The 24,659-nt window shown below is 42.7% G+C and overlaps 1 protein-coding gene across 4 annotated transcripts in view; it reads right to left on the bottom strand.

Moving 5' to 3' along the window:
- LOC145343954 (excitatory amino acid transporter 2-like) overlaps positions 1–24,659 on the bottom strand; it is a 181,092-nt gene that overhangs the window by 30,237 nt on the left and 126,196 nt on the right. For 3 of the 4 annotated variants that reach the window (XM_080190528.1, XM_080190529.1, XM_080190530.1), the window contains 4 exons: positions 20,814–21,008; positions 18,725–18,859; positions 15,929–16,160; positions 3,815–10,995 (listed from right to left, as the gene is read on the bottom strand). In XM_080190528.1, the coding sequence (XP_080046654.1) occupies positions 10,921–10,995; positions 15,929–16,160; positions 18,725–18,859; positions 20,814–21,008 (637 nt within the window). In that variant the 3' untranslated portion in view covers positions 3,815–10,920. Of the gene's footprint in view, positions 1–3,814; positions 10,996–15,928; positions 16,161–18,724; positions 18,860–20,813; positions 21,009–24,659 lie in introns of those variants that run through there. The other variant, XM_080190531.1, reaches the window with a different exon arrangement.

The following is a 24,659-nucleotide window of genomic DNA, read 5'->3' as shown; positions in this document are numbered from 1 at the left end:
TATTGTGTTGACCCTTAATAAACTTGTATCAAATTCCTCTCTCATCAGCTTAACATAGGCATAGAGTCAAAGAGCGATAAGTGGGTTAGCACTGTACTGAAATACTGGAGAAAGGATTTGGGTACATATATGTTGAGAATCTTCATGATCATGGGCAACAGTCATTGCCAGGTGTTACTTACCAAAACTACTACTTTTATTTTTTAATGGGTAAGTTGCAAGTTAATGTAAAGGCTGTGGTTACGAGATACAAAGATATTTATTTTGGGTTGTTCTGTATTATAATTGGATGCTGTAAAGGTCATTGATAAACCTCCACGTCATATGGCTATTAACATGTATTTCAAACTCCAATGGAGTAAATAGTCTTCTGTATTTATATTAAAAACACTTATTATAAATATATGCTTCTGGCATTTTTTTTCTTTGTGATGCCTGAATGACAGAATTCACAGCCATAATGTCTCGGTGTTAGTCTTGTGTGTGTGTGTGTGTGTGTGTGTGTTTCAGTTTCTTTGTGCTCCTCTGTGTTTCTGTTTGTGTGTGTGTGTGTGTGTGTCTGTGCTGAGTGCTGATGTCCAACATCTCCCAATGTTCCACATGAAGGGGTCTAGGATGGACCTTTAATAAGGTGTTCAATGTCTGATTTAGCAAGTAAGTAACCTTCATAATCATCCCTCTTGACTCTTCAATGCATAGCTTACCTTTTCCAATGGCCTGCATGGAACTGCCAGTGGTTTTGTGGTTGGTTCAGTGAGCTTGCGTGGTGATCCTGGGATCAAGTCCCCTGGCCTTGACCCTGCCAGAGCTGGCAGTGTCAGTGGGATGGTATGTCCTTGGAAGGGCAGGTGGCTTCATCTCCACTTTGGTGGAGAGAGAAACATCTTTCCTCTGCTGTTTGCCTTTCTGTGGGGAGTTGACCAGGCACAGTGACTGATGCTGGGGAGGAAAGGGATTTCTATATAAAAGATTGGAATGAGAGTGAAGCATTTGGAGGGGAGAGTTGTAGCAATAAAGAAAGTTACACAGTTGGGCAGGGCAAGGCTAGGAAAGTGAGAATTTTAAATTTTAAATCGGGTGAAATCCTGAGCCTGCATTCGCCATCTTCAAGGTTGCTGGTAGGAGCTCAAGAATGCAACTTTGGATCTTCCCCACCTCTCGCCGGTGACTTCCTCAGGTTCAGGCCCACATGCATTTTCATGTATTTCAATATTAACCTGTCCTTTTACCATAACTTGACCCCTCGCCATATCTTTAAACTATGTTGACTTGATGTCATGTGGGCGTGGTTTACAACAGGTTCACACAGACATAAATCTGTGGTGGGGGTCTCCCCAGGGGTGCAAAAGGGCATGGAGGACATAGCCAGACAGTGCCAGCCTCACAGTATCAACCTGTGCCAAGGGGCATTTCCCCGTGGGAGCTCCATTGGGGGATGATGGCGGGGGCTAATACAGCTGTGGTTGTAGGCTGAAAGCACTCCAACAAGCAGGGGTTCTGGATGCCGGCAGTGTGCATTGTGAGGGTAGGGGTGTGCCAGCTCGGACTATGGGGGAGGTAGGCGGGGGAATGGAAAAAGGGTTGGTGATGGTCCGGAGGAGAAGAAGTGACTGCTGATCATGAGGGTGGACAGTACGATCAGGAGTGGGGAGGGGTGCCCCTGAGAACTCATGGTGGGGTGGGGGGGGGGTTATATTGCAGACCTGAAGATTTGATCGGGGCGCCCTTTAAAGATCGTTCCTAGATCTCGAGCAGCTGAATTTTGCTGGTGTGTTTTAGCCCCGTTCCCTTCTATGATGGTGTGAATCATGACCCGTTGATGTTCTTTGGCAGAGTGTGACAGAATCTGCAGAGAAAACTGAGTGGATTCTCTGGAGAGAAACATACCAGTTTTCCAGCCAGAAATAACAGTCTGCTAATTTTTGGTAAGATTTTGCCCTTAGTGTGGGGTAAGACACATGCAGCAGAATTTTGAGTAAGCTGAATCTTATGTAGGGTGGAAGGTGGGAGGCCAACAGAAGCACTGGAATAGTTGCCTAAAGATACAAAAGCCCAGATGGTTGAAGGTTTCAGTAGATGGACTAAGGCAAGGCCAAAGTGCGGGTGGGTGGGGGGGGGGGGGGGGGGGGTGGAATAACCTTCTAGAGGTAGAAGTCATCAATGTTGCTATTAGAGAGGATGTGAGGTACGAAATTCAACTCAGGATCAAGAAGTATGAAAGGTATAAGGTTACAAATAGTTGATCGTTCACCTGACACAATGACCAAGTGGGAGAAGAAATTTTTAACAAGACATCAGAGCTTGTGTAGAAACTAAAATCCGTTCACAGAGCATCATTCAAACCTGGCAACACAGGAGTCGTGGAATTGGCTAAGAGGGATTATGAGGACTGGCTGCATTGACTAATTTTATGTTCTCTTGAGTATGGAAGATGAAAGTGTGATCTAATTGAGCTGTTTTAGATGATTAAAGGAGGCTAGATAGAACACTGACATCTACCCAACAATGTGGAAGATCGCCCAATTTTGTCTGTCTACAAGAAGCAGACAATTCCAACCTGCCAATGGCCACCTCCACTCTCAGTCAGCAAAATAATGGAAGGCATTGCAGCCAGGGCTATCAAACAGCTCACTGATGCTCAGTTTGGATTCTGCCAGGGTGACTCGGTTTTAGGCCTCATTACAGTCTTGGTCTCAACATGAACCATAATCTAGAGGTGAGATAAAAGTGACTTTCCTTGACATTAAAGTAGAATTTTACTGAATGTGGTATCAAGGAGGACTAATATAACTGAACTCAATGAGAATTGGGGTAAAACTCCTCATTGACTAGAGCCACACCTAACACAAAGAAAAATGCCTGTCATTGTTGGAGATCAATCATCTCAATCCCAGGACATCACTGCAGGGGTTCCTCAGGGAAGTGCCCCGAGTCCAACCATCTTCAGCTGCTTCAACAATGATCTCCCCTCCATCAAATGGTCAGAATTCACTGATGATTTGCACAATGTTCAGTACAATTTGTAACTGTCCAGATACTGAATCATTCACATATCACTCATTGTCCTGGAGCAGGGCAATTAATATTTAAACAGCTCTCAAAAGACATGTCTAGGTTTAGAATCATAGAACCCTACAGTGCAGAAAGAGGCCCTTCAGCCCATCGAGTCTGCACTGAACACAATCCCACCCCAAACCTACCACCATATCCCAACATATTATACCCACTAATCCCTCTAACCTACATAGCCCTGGACACTAAGGGGCAATATCTTAGCACGGCCACTCAACCTAACCCACACATCTTTGGACTGTGGGAGGGAACCGGAGTGCCCGGAGGAAATCCACGTAGACACGAGGAAGACGTGCACACTCTACACAGACAGTGACCCGAACCGAGAGTCAAACCCAGGACCCTGGAGCTGTGAAGTAGCAGTGCTAACCACTGTGCTACCGTGCCGCCCCACGTATCGTTTGATACGATAGTAAGTGCTCTTGAAAAATACTTTGGTCCAAAGGAAAATACGATGGGTCGAATGATATATATACACCAGAGTTGCCAGGGAAATGGTATAATCCCATGAAATAATATGTGGCAGCTGGCTTCCATGTGTACATTTGGCACCTTAACCAATGAACTAAAGTGTGACATGCTGAGAATGTGAAGCTCAGCTCTGTCCCAAAACCTTGCTCATTTACTTTCCCCTCTCCTGTGAGGAAATAGTTTCTTCAGCTACACATTTTAAGAACCAAAAACAGTGCAATTGGCGAAATGACAATAGGGAAACACCAAACAATGAATTGCATACTTGAAATGAGGTACCAATAAACATTTATTAGATTTTTTTTCTGTAAATTTATATAACACCAAAAATACAGCACAAAGTGAAATAATCCCATTTTGTGTCACTTTCCTCCAGTTATACAAAGAATGTAAGTTTGTACACGAGAACCCAACAGCAATTTCACAAAGTACGACAGTATACAAAAGATCAGAAAATCTTCTATATAAAATGGTGAAGATAGAGATGTTTATCTGCACGTGGGTCTTGACACAGGAAGTCAGCTATAACCATATGTGTAACTCGCAATCCCATTCAGTGCACCCTGCACTGACCAATTCTGTTTGCAGAAAATGAAGTAAACAAATCTGGCCATCACAGTTAGCCAATGCTGAGACACGGCAGTCACAGAAAATAGGAGTCCACTTACTGGTAATGGGGCAACGTGGAGATTGTAGTTGAAGGAAGACTGGTAACAGAAGAGATGGGCGAAGAGAAGGTGGAGGAGGAGAGAAAGGAAATGGGTGGGACGGAAATTCTGTAAGACCAGAGCACAGGAGCAGAAGTAGGTTATTTGGCCTATCAAGTCTACTCTGTCATTCAATGAGATCATGACTTATCTAAGATGATCATCCTCAACTTCACTTGCTTGTCTTATCCCCATAACTCTCAATTCCCTCGCTGATTACAAATCTGTCTTTCTCAGTTTTGAACCTACATAACGACCTACCCTTCAGAGCCTTCTGCAGTAAAGAATTCTACAGATTCACTATCCTCGGAGAGAAGAAATGTCTTCTCATCTGTCTTAAATGGGCAATCCCCTTACTCTGAGATCCTATATGTATGAATAAGGTCACTTCTTACTCTTCTAAACTCCAACGAATACAGCCCCATGAGAAGATGATGCAAATATTTTACAGTGGATGTGCCTTTTAGAAAGTGGATTAGCCAACTTTTGGTCTTTAGTGAATTTGCCCCTAAGTAAGGGAGATTATCTTTTTTTAAGCATATTTATCTCGAAAGGTTTTTACTGTAACACTGATTATCATCCTATTTACCCCTCAGTGTTTAATGTAGCACTGCTTATTGTCATATTTACCCCTCAGATGGAGCTCATTGTCACAGTGATGTTATTCTTCAGGATATATATTAGGATATTGATATTGTATTAACTGTCAGAATGGAAGGTTACAGGAAGGATATTACTGTGGTCTTGTTTATTGCAATATTAACTGCATCATCCACCCCACTGTATTCACCCAGAGAGGGTGGATTACTCATCCTACTTTTAATTTTGATACCTATTGGAGAGTGGAATGATCCTTTTCTCCCCCCTGAATTTATACCTCAAGAGGTTGAATTATTCTCACTCTAGATTTTGACATTTTTATCCTTGGGTTGGGGAAATGAATCTAACCCTGATGTTTCTGTTTATGGTGACTCCATATCACTCTTATTGCGTGATTGTTTTCATTGTACTTTTAGCCAACGGAAGTCCCATGATCTGTGCTTCAGGTAGGAACAGAAATTCACTGGTATCTGTTGCTCTAATCGAGAAATCCAATGCAAGTGTAAGTGATACTATGAAGAACGGTTTGCACATACAGATAAAATCCAAGATTGGCTATCCAAAAGAAAATCACTGAATGGTCTGTTGGTGTGATCCCGGTAAGACAATTCACAACACCAGGTTAAAAACCAAAGCTTTATTTGAAATCTCCAGCTTTCAGAGCACTTCTCCTTCATCAGGTGAGAGAACAGGTTGGTTCACAAACCCACAGCATATATAGGCATTCACCCCAGTCCAGTGCCGGCATCTCCACATCATGGTGTGATCCCAGGCAGTGCGACTGATTTACTGGCAAGCTGAGGGCATTAAAAAGGTGCCAATTCTTTTAATGGGATGAGATGCATGTTACAGTTAGAGCTGACTCCCTTTGAAAATATCGCACTCTCTGTTTATGGTATTACCATGTCACTTACGTGCACAACACTCACCATGGTTACAGGTTTGCCCGGCTGTCCCACACAACCAAGTTGGGCCGCACACAAACACACACCAGTAAATCAGGTTTGATTTCAAACAAAACAGCAAAGTATTTACATTGCAACAGCTGTAAAGGAAAAATGTGACAATTGCAAGGAATAGACACCCACCTCCACCTTCTCCATCAAGGACACTTCCCTTCTACAGAGGACAAAATTCATTAGGATAGCCACTGTGTGTTAACCCTTGACCTCTTTCCTAACTCATACTGTGTTTATACTGATCTGAAAGAAATTGCATTTACACAGCACTTGCCACAGCCACCGGACGTCTCAAAGCTCTTTACAGCCAATGAAGTACTTTCAAAGCGTACTCACTGACATAATGTACATATCTAAGCTGGGTTCAGGGAATTCTGGAGTCTCTCTATCCTGTAGTTACTAGTCTGAGCTGGGTTCTGGGAAGACTGGAATCTGTCTATCCTGTAGTTACTGGTCTGAGCTGGGTTCAGGGAAGGGTGGAACCTGTCTATCCTGCAGTTACTAGTCTCAGCTGGGTTCAGGGGAGGATGGAGTTTGTCTATCCTGCTGCGAGTGAGGTCACTGTGATACGACTGCCCTGTTAGGCCTTTGAGCACTGGCCATGTCTCTTCTCATCAACATTTAAGAGGTGGTGGCTGAAGGGGCAGTTGTTTGGGGGGGGTGGGGAGGTAGGTTGCTAGTTGTGAGAAGGGGTGAATAGGCAGACTGACTGATAAACAGGACTCATCCAGCAGTCAGAGAGCTTATTGCTTTTCAAGGGTGGATGTATATGAGAGTTGGATAGTTGGAGTCTGGTAGTTCTGTGATAAAGCTTTCAGGAATCTGTCTCACCAGAGTCATTGACCTTAATGCTATGGAAACACTTAAATGGGAGACCTGGTGATCTTGGGCTTCCCACTCTCCCTAAGCAGTTTTATATCCCATCTACTCTGGTGTTGCATTGCACCCCAAGCAATGTCAAACAGTCTGAGCTTCCCTCCTCCAGTGAATCCCTCACTTCAATTCCCCAGAGTCTGTTGGGGTCAAAGCACTGTAGCAATACCTAATGCTGCCATATAAATGCCCCTTTGATTGGGATACATCAGTTCGGAGGCCAAACAGAATGGGTGCCTTTCCACTAAGCACTCAAAGTTAAGAAGGAAATTGAAGAAAGAGAGAAATTAAGTTAACTTCAATACAATAACACTGAGTCACATTGTTCTATCTCCTACAGGCTGGTCACAGCAGCAGAGAGACATAAATCCAGTCGGGGATGTGATCTGAAAGAATATGTAGTTTATAGATTCAAATCTGAACAAAGGACCTCAGAAGCTACTTTGAATAGCAATGTTTCAATATGCCATCTGATCAAGGGTGCTAATGGTGTCTAAAAGCATTACAAATCAAGTTTATTTTAAAACCAACATTAGACTTGTACTCTAAAGGTAAAGGTAAAGTTGTCATAGTCCCAGACGACCATAGGTTACTCTTCCCTTTAAGGGGGAGAGCTGACAGGTGCTGATTTAATCTGAGGATCACCACACCTCAGGTGATCGGCAAGGTTGAGAAAGCAGGGCCTTCGTGAATAATCTCAGCTGTTACGGGAATTGAATGCACGCTGTTGGCGTTGCTCTACATCACAAATCAGCAGTGCAGCCAACTGAGACTGTACATCAGAACTCCACTGCCACCCAGCACTGAGGCATCTTTTATCACTTATGGACAGTATAAAGAAAAGTTAATGCCTTTAGAATTGGCAGCAACAATTATCAGCTTCCAATTTATTTGGTGAAGAAAATTAGGGAAAGATGTATTCTGCTCTCAAAGGTTATGGAAGGCAACATATCCATAGTAACTGAGGTAGCACTGCCCTGTTACCTGAACCTTTTTCTGTAGATTTGATTCTGTAGGGAGAATCGCCCTGATCATCTCTTTGTTAATTAAGGAAAATCCAGGCCTGCAAACCAAGTAGTAAGCTGCATGCACCTTGAACACTGAAGTAGAAGGATCTGCAGCTAGAGATTGAGATCGCCATGTCCACTCCACAAAAGCCCAAATTAGCATTCCAATCATTTGTAGAGAATCTTTCCAAACTTGTACCTCTTTTCTAAAAGACAGTGAGACATCACTGAGGCCAGTGCTGCAGAGTGGGTGGTTCCCCAAGTGCTACATGCCCCATCTTTACAGGATGGTATTACCCTGCCTGCTAGGTTCTTACAGATCGCCCAATATTCTCCCTCTGCCCCGAATGGGAATACAAATGAACATCAATTAACTCTTGGCCGGACTGCACCAATCACCCACCTGACAGCTATCTCTGGCTGACAACACTGTTCAAGACCAGCTGGTCGTTGGCACTAGCCTGTTTAACCGCTGGGTACATGGCAGCTGTATCATATTCTAACTGCCCACAGAGATGGCAACACTTTTCAATTGCTGGAGGTGGATGCAAAGTGAAGATAACACCCGGTATGAGCTGATGATCCTGTCTTTCTCCATTATCTCGAGTCCTAGTCAGCAGTCATTCCAATCACCTCACAACACACACGGTCAGCTCCTCTGAATCCCCAATGCACTGCATTTCTCAGTCAGTTATTGGTTTTTAGTCACAAATTTAAAAAAACACTACACTTGCGACATTTTGCTATCAAAATACATATAAAGCTCTCTTAGGGGTTTGGAAAGCTGATGTTAAGAGTTATATGAGCATACAAAAGTTATGTCAAAATGTAAGAACAATTAACACCCAGTGTTGCCCGATTGTTTCAATGTGCACTACTTTTCATGCAAGGTTTACATTAAACACAAATGTACAAGATTAAATAACAGTCCACAAGTAATACAACAGCTCAAGGAGACATTCTGAGAAAATAGAAAACCAGTTAACACCAAACAACAAAGACCCAACTGGATCCTTAAAAATTCAAGGATTAATACCTGGAAACTTATTCCAATGACTCATTTCATCTGTGAAATCTCTCAGCAAAGGGTTTTAACACGATTGTACAGATTGTAATATATTCTTACCTGTCACACATGATGAACAATACTGCTTTAAAAAAAATCACAGCCCACCCCCAGCGCATGAGGATACCTTTCAGTTAACCAGGTCAGTGTGTGTTGGGTTATGTGATCCTTGCATTTATATTTGCCAAAGATATCAGGGGAAGACATTCTAGAGACATATACCCTCTCTCATTGCTTCATATTTAAATAGTTCCCTGCCCTCTCCCAGGACATAGTGCATCATGTGGCAATGTAGTGAATTTTGCAAAAACTTAGACATAAGGTTGTGGTCGCCCATTGCGCTGAAGCGAAAGGCAATGTCTGAGGAACGGATCATGCAGAGACAATATTTATTTAATGCTTTTGGCCAGTAGCAGATGCATGTGACTGATAGGTTCCAACAATAGTGGCACTTTAACCACCCACTGGATCCAATGCCAGATTGGTTGCCATGTAATTACAAGGGATCAGTGGTCGAGTGGGACAAGGCAAAAGATTCACCTCTTTCACTAGCTCTAAAGACCTGGTAGTTAACCCATTCCTTAGCTGATTAGGATCACAGCGCTTCCAGTGTTCCAGTCGCAGGGCAGCTTTGCTAATTCCAGCAAGGCTATGTATATAACATGAATTATCTATGTATTTTAATGGGATTATGTAACCTAATATTGGCTCAGTAAAGATCTGGCACCAAAACATTCTTAATCCTGCAAGAGGCACTGATTTATTAAAGGAGCGGTATTTTGGCTCATCTGAAAGCTATCATCTCACTGCAAATTTTGGGTGATATCCTGATACTGAAATAGTTTGCTGATATTGAAAGGTAGTTTTTAACCTCAGCACTGCTCCAGTAATCTGGAGCCTGTTGTCAGTCTCAGCTTCATTCTCTTGGAATAAGTCTATTTGGCCACATGATTGGCCCCATCAGCCTGGTGCCTGGGCTCTGTTCTCAGCATTATCTAGGTGGTCATAGAGCATAAATGGGTCAATATAGAAAAGAAAGGTCTGGTGCAGAGGAAGGCTTTTTAAATATCTGAGTCAGGAACAACCTTTACGCTTGCTCCCCCGCTGGAATGTTTAATTCTCTCCACTTTCCCCTCTCCCCTCACCCTGTTCTCTGAAAGAAGCCATGCTGGTGTTGAATATTCAAAAAATGTCCGCAACCTTCTAACAAGCTGGAATGGCAAGAGGATGCCTTCCGTTCAAAATCTGCTGAGGGAGTCATGTGGAACTGGATTGGTATTGGGCTAGCACCGTTATTATGCCCCCCCCACCACTCCATTGACAAGCAATCAACTCGGGGAGCTACTGTGCTGAAGTAAGGCCTTGGTCTGTGAGGTACCTTCACAGCCTTGCCTGTTGACCTTGCTGGTTGGCAATGCTTGTTAGCCTTGCCTGTTGGTCAATGCTGATAGTTTGCAGCACATTTCCCAGCACTACCCATCAGATTATGTGGCAGGTTCTGCTCAAAGGTCACTTCTGACTTCGAGAGAGTTGGGCTGAGGGGTAGTACATGACATCATTGCTGGACTAATGCACTTGTGGATTTTACTAATGGCAGTAACGTGCATAAAGCCAGACCATGTCCCTGAGAATGGCCAATCCCAAGTAGTTAGGCCAAAAACTGTGCTTAATAGTAATACTAATTGTGCGATTTTGTAAAATCCAACATGGTAGATAGAGAGCTCAAAGTCCAGGATGTGCAGTCAAGGCCTGCCCTGTGACATGAGCATGAACTGAACAGCCCATGCAATACTCAATCAGGTCAAAGACTGGGGATAACAGGGAAAGGGAATGTTTTACAAACTGGATGTGCATTGGCTGCAATTCTTGTGCTTTGATTAATGGATTTGGTTTTACCAATGGGGCTCCACACGCACTCCCTCCTCTTTCCCACTTAACTGTTTGGAAATCTGAAAGTACAGTAACTGGTAAACCCCAAGCTAAATCCACTTTCCCAGCGCCAGTATTTACTATTCGGACCTTACGCTAACCACATTTAGATAAAAGAAAAAAAATGGAGTTTGATGCGTTATTGTTTTGTTGCCTGTCGGATGAATGATTTCAGCGGAACTGAGTTTCGGGAGTGGGGGGGCTCATGGGTGAAGGGATTAGGTATCCCTCTCTCCTCAGCTCTCCTGGTTCCATGGTTCCTCCTCGACAATTGTGTACTCGGCAGCTGTGCCATTGTTGGCTATGGTCACCTGGAAGTAATTAGGAGGGAAATCTAACTCAAGGGAGTAAGGCACTTGATAAAAAGAGATACATAGGAATCAAGAGAGTGAAAACAGACTCAAGATGCACGCTGACACCTCATTTCCTGTCGTACATTCAACCAGAATTGGGGCTTGTTTAACTAGAATTGTCAGAAAGAGGACACAAAACTCCTCAGTACAAAACCTATGGAGAGTAATTTAATCTATGGGTAACAGTGTAACACTGGAGATCGTGGATCAGTCACACATTAAACATCTTTCCCAGTGTTCAGTTCAGACTAAAATTTGGGAATGATGTATAACTAGTGGTTGAATTTACATCAACAATATCCTCACATCTTGAGGTCATCTCTCCGTTAGTCAATCTTTCAAAGTTTCGAAAAAAAACTCAAATCCACTTCACAGTGTCACCTTGTCACTTCTGTTTGTTAACCCATGTTTCTCTTGAGGCCTGGATTCAGGTCTTTGCTATCAGGCACACATGCCAAACCTCGAATAATGCTTGCCTATGTCCATCATGAGACAGTGGGGCCTACAGCACAGTCAGACAGTCCTGTTGATTTCTCTTGCTTCCTCGCAAGTTGCACTCTCCAGCTAGTGCAAGCAAGACAAAGAACAGGGGACATCAAAATGTGCCTTGCCTTCTCTTTCTCTCTCTCTCAAACTCTATTTAGTACTGCACCTAAATTGTGAAGCATTTTCTTTGAGCATATTAAAAGTTCAAAAACATAAATTTGACTGATTTCCCTAAATAAGGTTGCACAGCCCTGATTCCAGTCCCATGCCAAAACAAAACTTATTTTATGAACTCATTTCAGCTCAGGCATTATTCAGGTCAGTAACATCTACACATTGTCAAGACCAAATATATCAGGTCATACTACAGTCCCAACTGTACAGTGGTTGTTGCCTTTGTTGAATATTTGCTGAAAACTATGTAGCTATTTGTTAAATTGTAGCTCCCTTCTATTGGACTATGATCAGCTAGGTTTGATATTAACAGTGACAGAAAGATCTGTGTAGCTCTGGTGGAGTATTGCCGTCTGCTAGTCACTGCTGAAGTACTGAAACTACCACAAGCCCAGTGGTGGGAGGAACATTGTCCAGATGTGTTATATATTGTTGGCTGTATATATAAAAATGTTTGGTTTCTTCTGTTGTGTACCAAATTTGTTTTAATTGGGGGTTAATGGAGGACTGGAAGACATTAGGTGATCTCCTTATAATCCAATGCTATGTCATTGAGGAAGTCAGGGACTGAAAACAGACTTATTGGATCTCCTGAAAATCAAAATTCTCCCAGAGAAGGTGAAGTTAAATGTTTAAGTTCTCGAGGACTTGCTGCCTCAATTAAGCAGATCATTTATTTATTTACAGTATTTATGTAGCACCTTTGTGATTCAAGACATCCCAAAATGTTATAGAGCATTGGTACTCCAGTTCTTTTTCAGACGGTGCTGTAGGCTTTTTAATATCACTTAAGAGGAAGATTGAGTCTTGTTTTAACACGTCACTTGAAAGACAGTACCTCCGATAGTGCAGCCCCCCCTCAATACGGCACTGGAGTGTCAGCCTAGATTATACACTCATGTCTCTGGACTTGGATTTGAATCTACGAACTCCTGACAGCTGAGCCACCACTGACACTTTGATAAGAAAAGAAATCTTTAACTCCAAGTGCATTCAGCAATGCAGTAAAATTACAACACAAAATGATCCCAACCCCATACTGAGATTTGTCTTCGGAATTATTCTTATCAGGATGGGTTCCACATATTAATATCAATCCACTATTTTGGGGACAGGTGGAGATGGGGGGTGGTGGAGTTGTGGGGCATAGGATGTGGGGAACTTACGACCCCTCAGGCACCATAAAATTGATTGCTTGCAAGGAGAAATTGAGCTGAAGTGAATTTGGGTTTATTTTGTAAAATAAAAAATGGTTTTAGTTCCTTTTGGTTGAATGTGAGGCTTAAAGAATCACCCTGCTCTTTCTTCACAAAGTTCTGAAGCTTACAGTCTAGGGAAGGAGACCTAGCAAAGATGCTGGGATGCTCGATCCTCCCTCTTCTCAGCACATGCAGAGGAACTCCAAGAGACAGAAACAGCAAAGATATCACAGGAAAACACGTTCATCAGTACACAGAAGAAGCCAGCAGATGAAATGAATAGACAAGGACAGACTGTAGAAATACAGCCATTTACCTCACAGACATATTAACACAACAAATGCTTGTGATGAACATAATCTTTGCAACAACAGTCCCTATACCCCAAAACACCAGTCTGGCCAACAGGACTTTATTATGGACAGGAAGCAGAATCGTTGGCTCTCACCTCTGGTGGCTGTGCTTGTCTCATATACACTAAATTAGGTGGGAATATTTTACAAATGAGATCCCTACATGCAGCTATTTTCACTGAGTACTTCAGGACTGCAGAGTTCATGTCAGTCAGCTTCACTGATTTTGGTAAATGCTTTACTGACTTTCCTCAGGATTTGCTAATCATTCCTAACATGTCTGAGTCTTTACAATAGCACAAATGTCCAAGTTTATTCAAGCTATGTGCTGATTTCTAGAAAACAATCCAGATTGCGCTCGTATTGGTAACATTTTTCTGGTCACAATCAGAGCCTTGTGAAATGTGAGATGTAAATCCTTCACTTTCAGAACACAACAGGGAAAGATTTCTTCAGGTTACTGTTAGTAACAAAAACTCAGAAAATTCTCACCTTCCCTATTTGTAAAAAAAGATAAAAGTATTTGTTTTCACTAGAATTACTGTCTGGTGGAAATCTTGTTAACATAAGGGCTGCCATATAACTCCCCTGTCAAATTGGATGGGAGAGGGTTGTGGGAGGTAGGAGGTTAGTGTGGGTAAGGATTTAAAGGCTTAAAATGGGAAACATGGCCCAACACAACATCCAAGCATAAACATGCTATTTATACTGGATATCAGGATGCCCACAGGAGGCAGGATACCCAAATACAATTTGTAAATCGAGTTCCCGCATTACATGGGAATGGGAAAGCTTCCAACTTCACAAGCTAAATGCCTCGTGTCACCATCATGGGGATACAGAGATAGGGGAGGTCCATCAAGGGACGCTTCAGCACTCCAACGTCTGACTGTGGCCTCTTTCACTAATCAAAGACCCCCTCCCCCAAATTACCAAAACCCTTATCATCAATTCTCCCACCCTCAGTCATTGACCCCCTTCACCATCAATCCTTGAGCCCCTTCTCTCCTGATTATTGATTCCTCAATATAAAAAAAATCCCTGTCCCGTTCACTTACCCCCTTAAAAAACTAACCATCCCCCCAGTCACCTTAACCTGATTACAGATCCCCATCCAAGTGCACTAACAACTTATCCCCATCACCATTCCTCCATTCCTAAGTAATAACCCCTCTCATTAACTGACACCCTTTCCCCTCCTGTCCCCCCCCCTCCCGTGACTCCCTCAGTCTTCATCACTGACCCCTCAGCTGCTATTTTCTGATCCACCCCTACTCAATCACTGACCAATAGCCATTCCCTTTCCCAACCACTGAATTCCTGACTGTTGGACTGTTCCTCTATGGTTTGGCTGGTCCTCTTGCCAACAGGTCAGGTTATCAACCTGCCAGGTGTAGACTGATAATGAAACTGTGTCTTGAAATTTGGCTCAACTGGACATCACAAACTCCGTCAGAATCTTCAGCAATTTTCACTCCCCATCACCCTCCTTCAAGTATTGGGTTCCAGTGGAAATCACCTTCCCTGCATACCCTCTCCCCCCATTCCCCTGAGAGCCACCACCAAACCCATACACCACCACCCCCCCCAACACTCCCCACCCCATACTCAGTGTTTTAGACAGGTCTGCACTATATGACTGCTGCTTTAGTCCCAGTTTTCTTGTTGGATGAGTTGCAACATTAGAAACCTTCACCAAATAATTGATTACAAAGTGAGTTCAGACTCTTGGTTCCTCAGGTTCAATGTTTAATGATGTTGAGCACAGCCCCTGATGTCTAGATGTGAGAATTACTCTTTTGCTAGTCTATTGCTATTCTTTGGTTTATCCTCAAAGGTACATATCCATCCCTTATCTTCAAAACCTTCCCCTTCCTTTCTATTCCAACTCTAAATGGAAGGGAAATCTGTCAATCCCTTGGCAGATCTTGGCAGACATCCAGGAGACAACCATGCTGCACCTAAAGTCTTTCTCTTAAAAAAAACCGTCAGGGTTCCAGGATGGCAGAGGTAGGTATAATGCAGGCAGTCAATACTATTCAGAGACCAGGTAAGGCTTTCTAAACTGCTTTAAATAGACGTTCAAAGACTGTAAATTGCCAATGCCTTTCAGAATGTTTCAGCTTTTGAAGCTCAGTACATGAATGCCCTCAAGCTCAGGAGAAGACTGACTATTCCTATTTACAAAAACCCTGTGGGACTAGGGGTGAAAAGCAGTGAGTAACTATTGCCATTGTACTCAGTTGATCTAGAGGCTAGGAGACCATTATTAAAAGTTCCTGTCGCAAATCCATTGCAATATGCCATCTCCTTTCATTGCCAAGGGATTTTTAGGCAAAGGACCTGGCAATAAGGGTATAAAACATTTGGATAAATTAAGCATGCAGTTTATCATCAATCAGTGCAAAAATACTTTATAATAAATGTATTTCACCTATAAATCTACACAATTCTTTCTCAGAAAGTTGTTTGGGATGTGACATTAAATTCAGTGTCTCAATGTCTGACACCACATGGAAACTGCTGCTCCCTTGTTTTCTGGGTTTTCTGAATGTTCTAGCCACTGTGAGAGTTGGGGTATATGTTGACTGCTATAACAAACAGTTGAAGATGGAGACAGTGGGATGGAGAGAGGCAGTGTTAAATGCAGGTCTCAATATCAGTATATGTGAACTGTACCTTGCCATCTTCCACTTGCATGGAGTTGTTGCCTGAGTAATTGTTCGGGTTTGAGTTATTTTCCTGGAAGGTTTTTGTGCCATCCTGCGTGAAAACTGACTTGAAATATTTTTCATTATCACCCCGTACATGCTGGGCGTCAATGTTAGCCAGTTCCTCCTTCGATAGATGGTAGACAATGCCAGCTCCAAATGAGTCACCGACTACATTCACAGAGGTCCTCATCCGATCTCTGCAAGCAGGCAAAAGACAAAGTCAGCTATTTCAGGTTCCCATAACAACCAAGCCCGAGTTAAGCCAGCCATCTCAGGTTGCTGTATTCACACACAGAGACACACAGAGCTTGCACCTGGTACAGTGGAATGGATCAGATTGAGGCTCCCATGTTATCAGACAGAAGAGACATCGCTATGTTAAAGTTAATTTATTAATCACAAGTAAGGCTTACATAACACTGCATTGAATTTACTGTGAAATTTCCCTAGTGTTGCATAGTGTATGCATAGTGTTCTACAGGGCTACAGTGAGCATTTAAGAATAATGACCTGCATTTCACCACCTCAGGGCATTGAATAATACTTCACAACAAATAGAGTCATTCTGAAGTGTAATCACTGCGTACATTATTAAGGAAGAGATTTCAGAATACTTGGAAATGCATAGTAAAATAGGACAAAGAGAACATGGTTTCATCAAGGGGAGGTCATACCTGACAAATCCGTTAGAATTCTTTGAGGAGGTAATGAGTAAGTTAGACAAAGGAGAACCAGTGGATGTTATCTACTTGGATTTCCAGAAGGCCTTTGACAAGGCTGCTAGTAAGATAAGATGTGGAGGTGTTGGCGTTGGACTGAGGTAAACATAGTAAGAAGTCTCATAACACCAGGTGAGTAGGGGCAGCGCTCTGAAAGCTAGTGGCTTGTGCTACCAAATAAACCTGTTGGACTTTAACCTGATGTTGTGAGACTTCTTAGTGAGATAAGAGACAGTGTTAGAGGCAATGTACTAGCATGGATAGAAGATTGGCTGACTGGTAGAAGGCAGAGAGTGGGCATAAAAGGGTCCCTTTCAGGATGGCAACCAGTGACCAACATCTACGCTAACTATTCTCTTTCTTCATATCTGTTTTTTATATTTTGTGCTAAATTTCTTTCATAATTTACCTTTGGTCTTTGTATTGCCTTTTCAGTGTTTGAAAGTATTCCAATCCTCCAGCCTGCCACTGACCTTTGTAATATGGCATGTCTTAGTTTTTGCCTTTATCTCCTGTTTAATATCCTTGCTTAACCACAGATATACTCTCTCCCTCTTACACATGTTCTTCCTCTCTGGAATTTTTTTAGTTGGGAACAATTGAATATTTCCTTAAATATCTGCCATTGTTCACCCACTTTTATTCTTTTTGCCCAGTCCACTAAGATCAAATCTGTCCTCATGCCTATGTAATTATTTCTGTTTAACATCAGAACACTGACATGGAATTCAAAATTATTGTCCTTAAGCTGAATTTGAAATTCAATCATGCAATGATCACATTTCTGTAGAGGATCTTTTACTATAAAATCATTAATTCACCCCATCTCCTTACATAATACTAAATCCAAAATAGCCTGCTTCCTGTTTGGTTCGTCAACATGTTGCTCCAAGAAACAATTTCAAAAACACTATGAACTCTCCCTTGAGGCTATTCTTGACAATTTTATTAATCCATATTTCCTGGGGGCAGCATGCCCTTAGCATGGTACTGAGTGTCTACCTAGTTTATGTATTCCAGATCTCCCTTCATAGGTGAAAATGCCATCACTGAGGCATTAGTGGCAATGACTTAATATGTTCACGGAGGATCAGGAAATGATTTATTATAGCCTCTACATTTATCTCAGCAAGTAAAAGCAGGACATCATGTATCTTGTGATTGCAGAAGCATGAAACTTGAAATTTGAAAGGAACCTGAACAGAGTTGTGAAATAGAATTAGGGGAATGTTCTGCTCCAAATACAGAACTGAGAATGTAGATGTGCCTAATACAAAAACTGGACTGGGAACTGGGGGAATTTTGATTTACCTGATCTGAATACTAAGTTGGGAACTGTGCAGGCATGTTCAGGTCAAACTTGTATGCCTAGGACAGCTGACTGAATTTCTTGGACTAAAATGCAGCTGGTTCTGCCAAATTTACTGTAATCGTGGACACCTTCCACTCCCTCCTCACAATTAACTCTGCCACTGGAAGAAACACTTTGCTTTCAGTTCTCAGAGTGGGCCATCTGAATTCCAGTTCAAGTGTAGCTCTGATGTTAGCCAGCAGCTTTTTAAGAATAATGGCTCTGGATTGTTCCAGCCTCCTGCTTCTGCTGCTCCTAGGTCATCACTTGGAACACTGTCAAAGTATGCCAATAAACAGTGAAAGTTGTTTGCTGTGGTCAACACATTTCCATGCAGCTACACAGAAAGTCTGAGAATTCTTGGGACAATATTGTTGGGCTGTCATCATTAACAAGCACAAAGGTTATTACATGTTGCAGTAGACTCCACAGACCACAAGTTCAGCAATCTTATTATACCACACAAGATAACACTGCACTCTGGGCTAATGGAGCCGTACATCCACAGCAGCTATGTCCAGTCCATTAGTGACCGGATGCATTCCTCCAGGACCACTGGCTTTAAAAGCAGCTCAGCCCATAATAAAAGGCACAAGAATAGGACTTCAAGTTTTGGAGAAAAAAATTCGGAGAAAAAGAAATCAACCCAAAGGATCTGAATGAAATTTTCAACATAAGCATTTTTACTTACAGGAGCCAATCAACAGCAACAAGGAGACTGATGTCTTGTGTGGGAAGGCCAACAGCGGTGAGAATCAACAGCATGGTGACCAGGCCTGCACTTGGTATACTCGCAGCTCCAACGCTGGCCAGGGTTGCAGTCAAACTGTGAAACAAACAGAGTCTCTTTACTGGAGAGATTGGAAAGTGGGCCACTGTAGGACCAGGGAATCTCTATCTCTTGTTTTAAATCATTTTGTTCCTCATTGTCACTTGAGTTTCAGCTAGCCTGTTTGTCAGTTGGATGGTTCTGGTCTAATCTATTGGTTTGCTTTTAGGCATGGCCTATCCAAGGATGAAATTGTTGCCTATGCTCCAGGGTACAATTCCCATTTTTACATTCTTTGAAGGCCAAAGGCTGGAGTGCACTTGGTGTAAAAGTGATCTAGCAGTCCACAGCCAGATCTGCCCTAACTACCTCACTCCTATCCAGCCAAATCATTTTATTATTTATTCCCCCAGTTCTGCATTTGAATTAGACACATCAACATTCCCCCAGTTCTAAATTCTGTTTTTGGATTAGACACATGAACATTCCTCAGTTCACAGGTCATGTTTCCCTCACTGTTTAAAATAATGATAGAATAGAATCCCTACATTGCAGAAGAAGGCCATCTGGCCCATCAAGCCTGCACGAACAACAACCCCACTCAGCCTTTTTCCCATAAACCCACATATTGACCTTCATAACCCCGACACTAATGGACAATGTAGTATGGCCAATCAACTAAAACATACATCATTGTTACATATAAAGGGAAACTACATAAATACGTGAAGGAGAAAGGTTATTCGGATAGAGTTAGACGAAATGAAACTCAAGTGTAATTGCCATGAGTTCAAAATTTATATGATAGTTATGTTTAAAACTGCCTGCTTTGATTCAAGGAGAAGGGGATGAGACCTCTCACAGGATCTGCCTGAAGACAAGCCCATGTGATTTCATACTAAATCAGCCCAGAGACAACCCAGTGTGATCTGTTTATTATGGAGACTGAAACTCAATTGAAACTTACTTAAAATCAAGTATGAATTCTAACACTTGGACACAAAGGAAGTAGTAGCTGGCCTAACTGCTACCGGATTCTGAGGGTCAGTCAGACTGAGGGTTTTAGGAAGAAGATTCGAAACAGGTGCAGTGATATAAGACAGGATAAAAGGGCTGTTTTTGGTAAGGATGGAACCCCTGTTCAAAGAAACAAAGACTGTAAGCAGTAGGCCACAGAAACTCCAGAAGGCATGTTACAATGGGAAGTCCATTGGATTATGGTCAAAGGGTTGAGTGCAAAGAATTTTGTTTAAAAGGACACTGGAAGATTTACCTTGGTGAAGCAAGGATAAGGGATTCTGTTCAAACTGGGAGGTGTTATGTACGTTAAACTCAAACTACATGCCAAAGGAGAGTGCAATGCAATGTATAAACATGGTATCAGATTATATGCTGTTTTAAAGGGTTATTGGGGAAATAACGTTTCAGTAGTTTGGTGTATTAGTTGTCTATTTCAGAATGTATAATCACTGTTTATTTAAGTTTATTACAGTCAAAGCCATAAAATGTGAAATCTTGTTGTTTAATAATCCTTTGAGTCAGTCATTGGAAAAATCATATCTCTTGGTGAAAGCTATCAATCTCCACCAAGATCATAACAAACTGGGGGCACAAATAGTGGGACATAAATCCAAAGGCTGGTGAACAGGTGCCCTGGCAATAGTTAGAGCTTAAACAAACAAGATTTCAAAGTTACTTCTGATGTATTCATTGAAAAGCAAACATGGTGATATTCAATGTTGAAATGTTTCTGGAAAGGGATGCTTCTTCCATGAATGCCTTGTCACCATCAACAAAGATTAATTCAAAGGTGGTGGCAAGGATCTAAGGGTAGATTTGAAAGTTGGGGCTAAAAAGGCAGAGATTGTTGAAAATCTGAACCAGACATGGGAACTCAATGCGAACAAAATACATAGTTCTATCAACTGATGCACAATCTAATATAGGGATGAACCTAATTGACTGAACTGCTGTTTCACTATTTTACACTGGAAAGATGTAAAGAACACACCTCACTGTAACGATTTGCCCAGCATCCAAATGCACATTGTTCATCTGTGCAATAAATATGGCAGCCACAGCCTCATAAAGAGCTGTACCATCCATGTTGATAGTCGCACCAACAGGAAGAACAAAACGAGTCACTCGCTTGTCAATGCCCAGGTTTTCTTCAAGGCAGCGAAATGTAACTGGCAGAGTCCCAGCACTGAAAAAATAAAGGAACCATCAGATCAATCAATCACCAGAACCACAACCCACACCATCAGCTTCATCACCAGAAACACAACAAACCACACCATCAACTTCATCACCAGAAACACAACAAACCACACCATCAACTTCATCACCAGAAACACAACAAACCACACCATCAGCCTCATCACCAGAAACACAACAAACCACACCATCAGCTTCATCACCAGAAACACAACAAACCACACCATCAACTTCATCACCAGAAACACAACAAACCACACCATCAGCTTCATCACCAGAAACACAACAAACCACACCATCAACTTCATCACCAGAAACACAACAAACCACACCATCAACTTCATCACCAGAAACACAACAAACCACACCATCAACTTCATCACCAGAAACACAACAAACCACACCATCAGCTTCATCACCAGAAACACAACAAACCACACCATCAACTTCATCACCAGAAACACAACAAACCACACCATCAACTTCATCACCAGAAACACAACAAACCACACCATCAACTTCATCACCAGAAACACAACAAACCACACCATCAACTTCATCACCAGAAACACAACAAACCACACCATCAACTTCATCACCAGAAACACAACAAACCACAGCATCAGCTTCATCACCAGAAACACAACAAACCACACCATCAACTTCATCACCAGAAACACAACAAACCACACCATCAGCTTCATCACCAGAAACACAACAAACCACACCATCAGCTTCATCACCAGAAACACAACAAACCACACCATCACCTTCATCACCAGAAACACAACAAACCACACCATCAACTTCATCACCAGAAACACAACAAACCACACCATCAACTTCATCACCAGAAACACAACAAACCACACCAACAACTTCATCACCAGAAACACAACAAACCACACCATCAGCTTCATCACCAGAAACACAACAAACCAGACCATCAGCTTCATCACCAGAAACACAATAAACCACACCATCAGCTTCATCACCAGAAACACAACAAACCACACCATCAACTTCATCACCAGAAACATAACAAACCACACCATCACCTTCATCACCAGAAACACAACAAACCACACCATCAACTTCATCACCAGAAATACAACAAACCACACCACCAACTTCATCACCAGAAACACAACAAACCACACCATCAGCTTCATCACCAGAAACACAACAAACCACACCATCAGCTTCATCACCAGAAACACAACAAACCACACCATCAACTTCATCACCAGAAACACAACAAACCACACCATCAACTTCATCACCAGAAACACAACAAACCACACCATCAACTTCATCACCAGAAACACAACAAACCACACCATCAGCTTCATCACCAGAAACACAACAAACCACAGCATCAGCTTCATCACCAGAAACACAACAAACCACACCTAGCAGGTAGTCAGGAAGGCGAATTGGATGCTGGCCTTCATAGCGAGGGGGATTGAATATAAAAGTAGGGAGGTCTTGCTGCGGCTGTATAGGGCATTGGTGAGGCCGCAGCTGGAGTACTGTGTGCAGGTTTGGTCGCCGTACTTACGCAAGGATATTTTGGCCTTGGAGGGAGTGCAGAGGAGGTTTACTAGGCTGATACCGGAGTTGAGGGGGTTGAGCTATGAGGAGAGGCTGAATAAACTAGGCTTGTACTCGTTAGAGGTCAGAAGAAAGAGGGGCGATCTCATTGAGACGTATAAAATGATGAATGGGATGGATAGGATAGAGGTGGAGAGACTCTTCCTGCTCAGAAAGGACAGTAGGACGAGGGGGCACAGCCTCAAGATAAAGGGGGGACGGTTTAGAACGGAGTTGAGGAGGAACTTCTTCACTCAAAGGGTGGTGAATCTCTGGAATTCTCTGCCCGTTGAAGTGGTGGAGGCTGCCTCGCTAAGTATTTTTAAGACGCGGGTTGATGGGTTTTTGATAAGCGAGGGGATTAAGGGTTATGGGGAGAGGGCGGGAATGTGGAACTGAGCCACGACAGATCAGCCATGATCTTATTGAATGGCGGGGCAGGCTCGAAGGGCTAGATGGCCTACTCCTGTGCCTATTTTATATGCTCTTATGTTCACACCATCAGCTTCATCACCAGAAACACAACAAACCACACCATCAGCTTCATCACCAGAAACACAACAAACCACACCATCAGCTTCATCACCAGAAACACAACAAACCACACCATCAACTTCATCACCAGAAACACAACAAACCACACCATCAGCTTCATCACCAGAAACACAACAAACCACACCATCAACTTCATCACCAGAAACACAACAAACCACACCATCAATTTCATCACCAGAAACACAACAAACCACACCACCAACTTCATCACCAGAAACACAACAAACCACACCATCAGCTTCATCACCAGAAACACAACAAACCACACCATCAACTTCATCACCAGAAACACAACAAACCACACCATCAGCTTCATCACCAGAAACACAACAAACCACACCATCAACTTCATCACCAGAAACACAACAAACCACACCATCAACTTCATCACCAGAAACACAACAAACCACACCTAGCAGGTAGTCAGGAAGGCGAATTGGATGCTGGCCTTCATAGCGAGGGGGATTGAATATAAAAGTAGGGAGGTCTTGCTGCGGCTGTATAGGGCATTGGTGAGGCCGCAGCTGGAGTACTGTGTGCAGGTTTGGTCGCCGTACTTACGCAAGGATATTTTGGCCTTGGAGGGAGTGCAGAGGAGGTTTACTAGGTTGATACCGGAGTTGAGGGGGTTGAGCTATGAGGAGAGGCTGAATAAACTAGGCTTGTACTCGTTAGAGTTCAGAAGAAAGAGGGGCGATCTCATTGAGACGTATAAAATGATGAATGGGATGGATAGGATAGAGGTGGAGAGACTCTTCCTGCTCAGAAAGGACAGTAGGACGAGGGGGCACAGCCTCAAGATAAAGGGGGGACGGTTTAGAACGGAGTTGAGGAGGAACTTCTTCACTCAAAGGGTGGTGAATCTCTGGAATTCTCTGCCCGTTGAAGTGGTGGAGGCTGCCTCGCTAAGTATTTTTAAGACGCGGGTTGATGGGTTTTTGATAAGCGAGGGGATTAAGGGTTATGGGGAGAGGGCGGGAATGTGGAACTGAGCCACGACAGATCAGCCATGATCTTATTGAATGGCGGGGCAGGCTCGAAGGGCTAGATGGCCTACTCCTGTGCCTATTTTATATGCTCTTATGTTCACACCATCAGCTTCATCACCAGAAACACAACAAACCACACCATCAGCTTCATCACCAGAAACACAACAAACCACACCATCAACTTCATCACCAGAAACACAACAAACCACACCATCAACTTCATCACCAGAAACACAACAAACCACACCATCAGATTCATCACCAGAAACACAACAAACCACACCATCAACTTCATCACCAGAAACACAACAAACCACACCATCAATTTCATCACCAGAAACACAACAAACCACACCATCAACTTCATCACCAGAAACACAACAAACCACACCATCAACTTCATCACCAGAAACACAACAAACCACACCATCAGATTCATCACCAGAAACACAACAAACCACACCATCAACTTCATCACCAGAAACACAACAAACCACACCATC

The sequence above is a fragment of the Carcharhinus amblyrhynchos genome, chromosome 6, assembly GCF_965287045.1.
Source record: "Carcharhinus amblyrhynchos chromosome 6, sCarAmb.v2.hapA, whole genome shotgun sequence".
Lineage (NCBI taxonomy): Eukaryota > Metazoa > Chordata > Chondrichthyes > Carcharhiniformes > Carcharhinidae > Carcharhinus > Carcharhinus amblyrhynchos.
The sequence above is the reverse complement of the archived record's forward strand: the minus strand, read 5'-3'. Positions and strand labels throughout refer to the sequence as shown.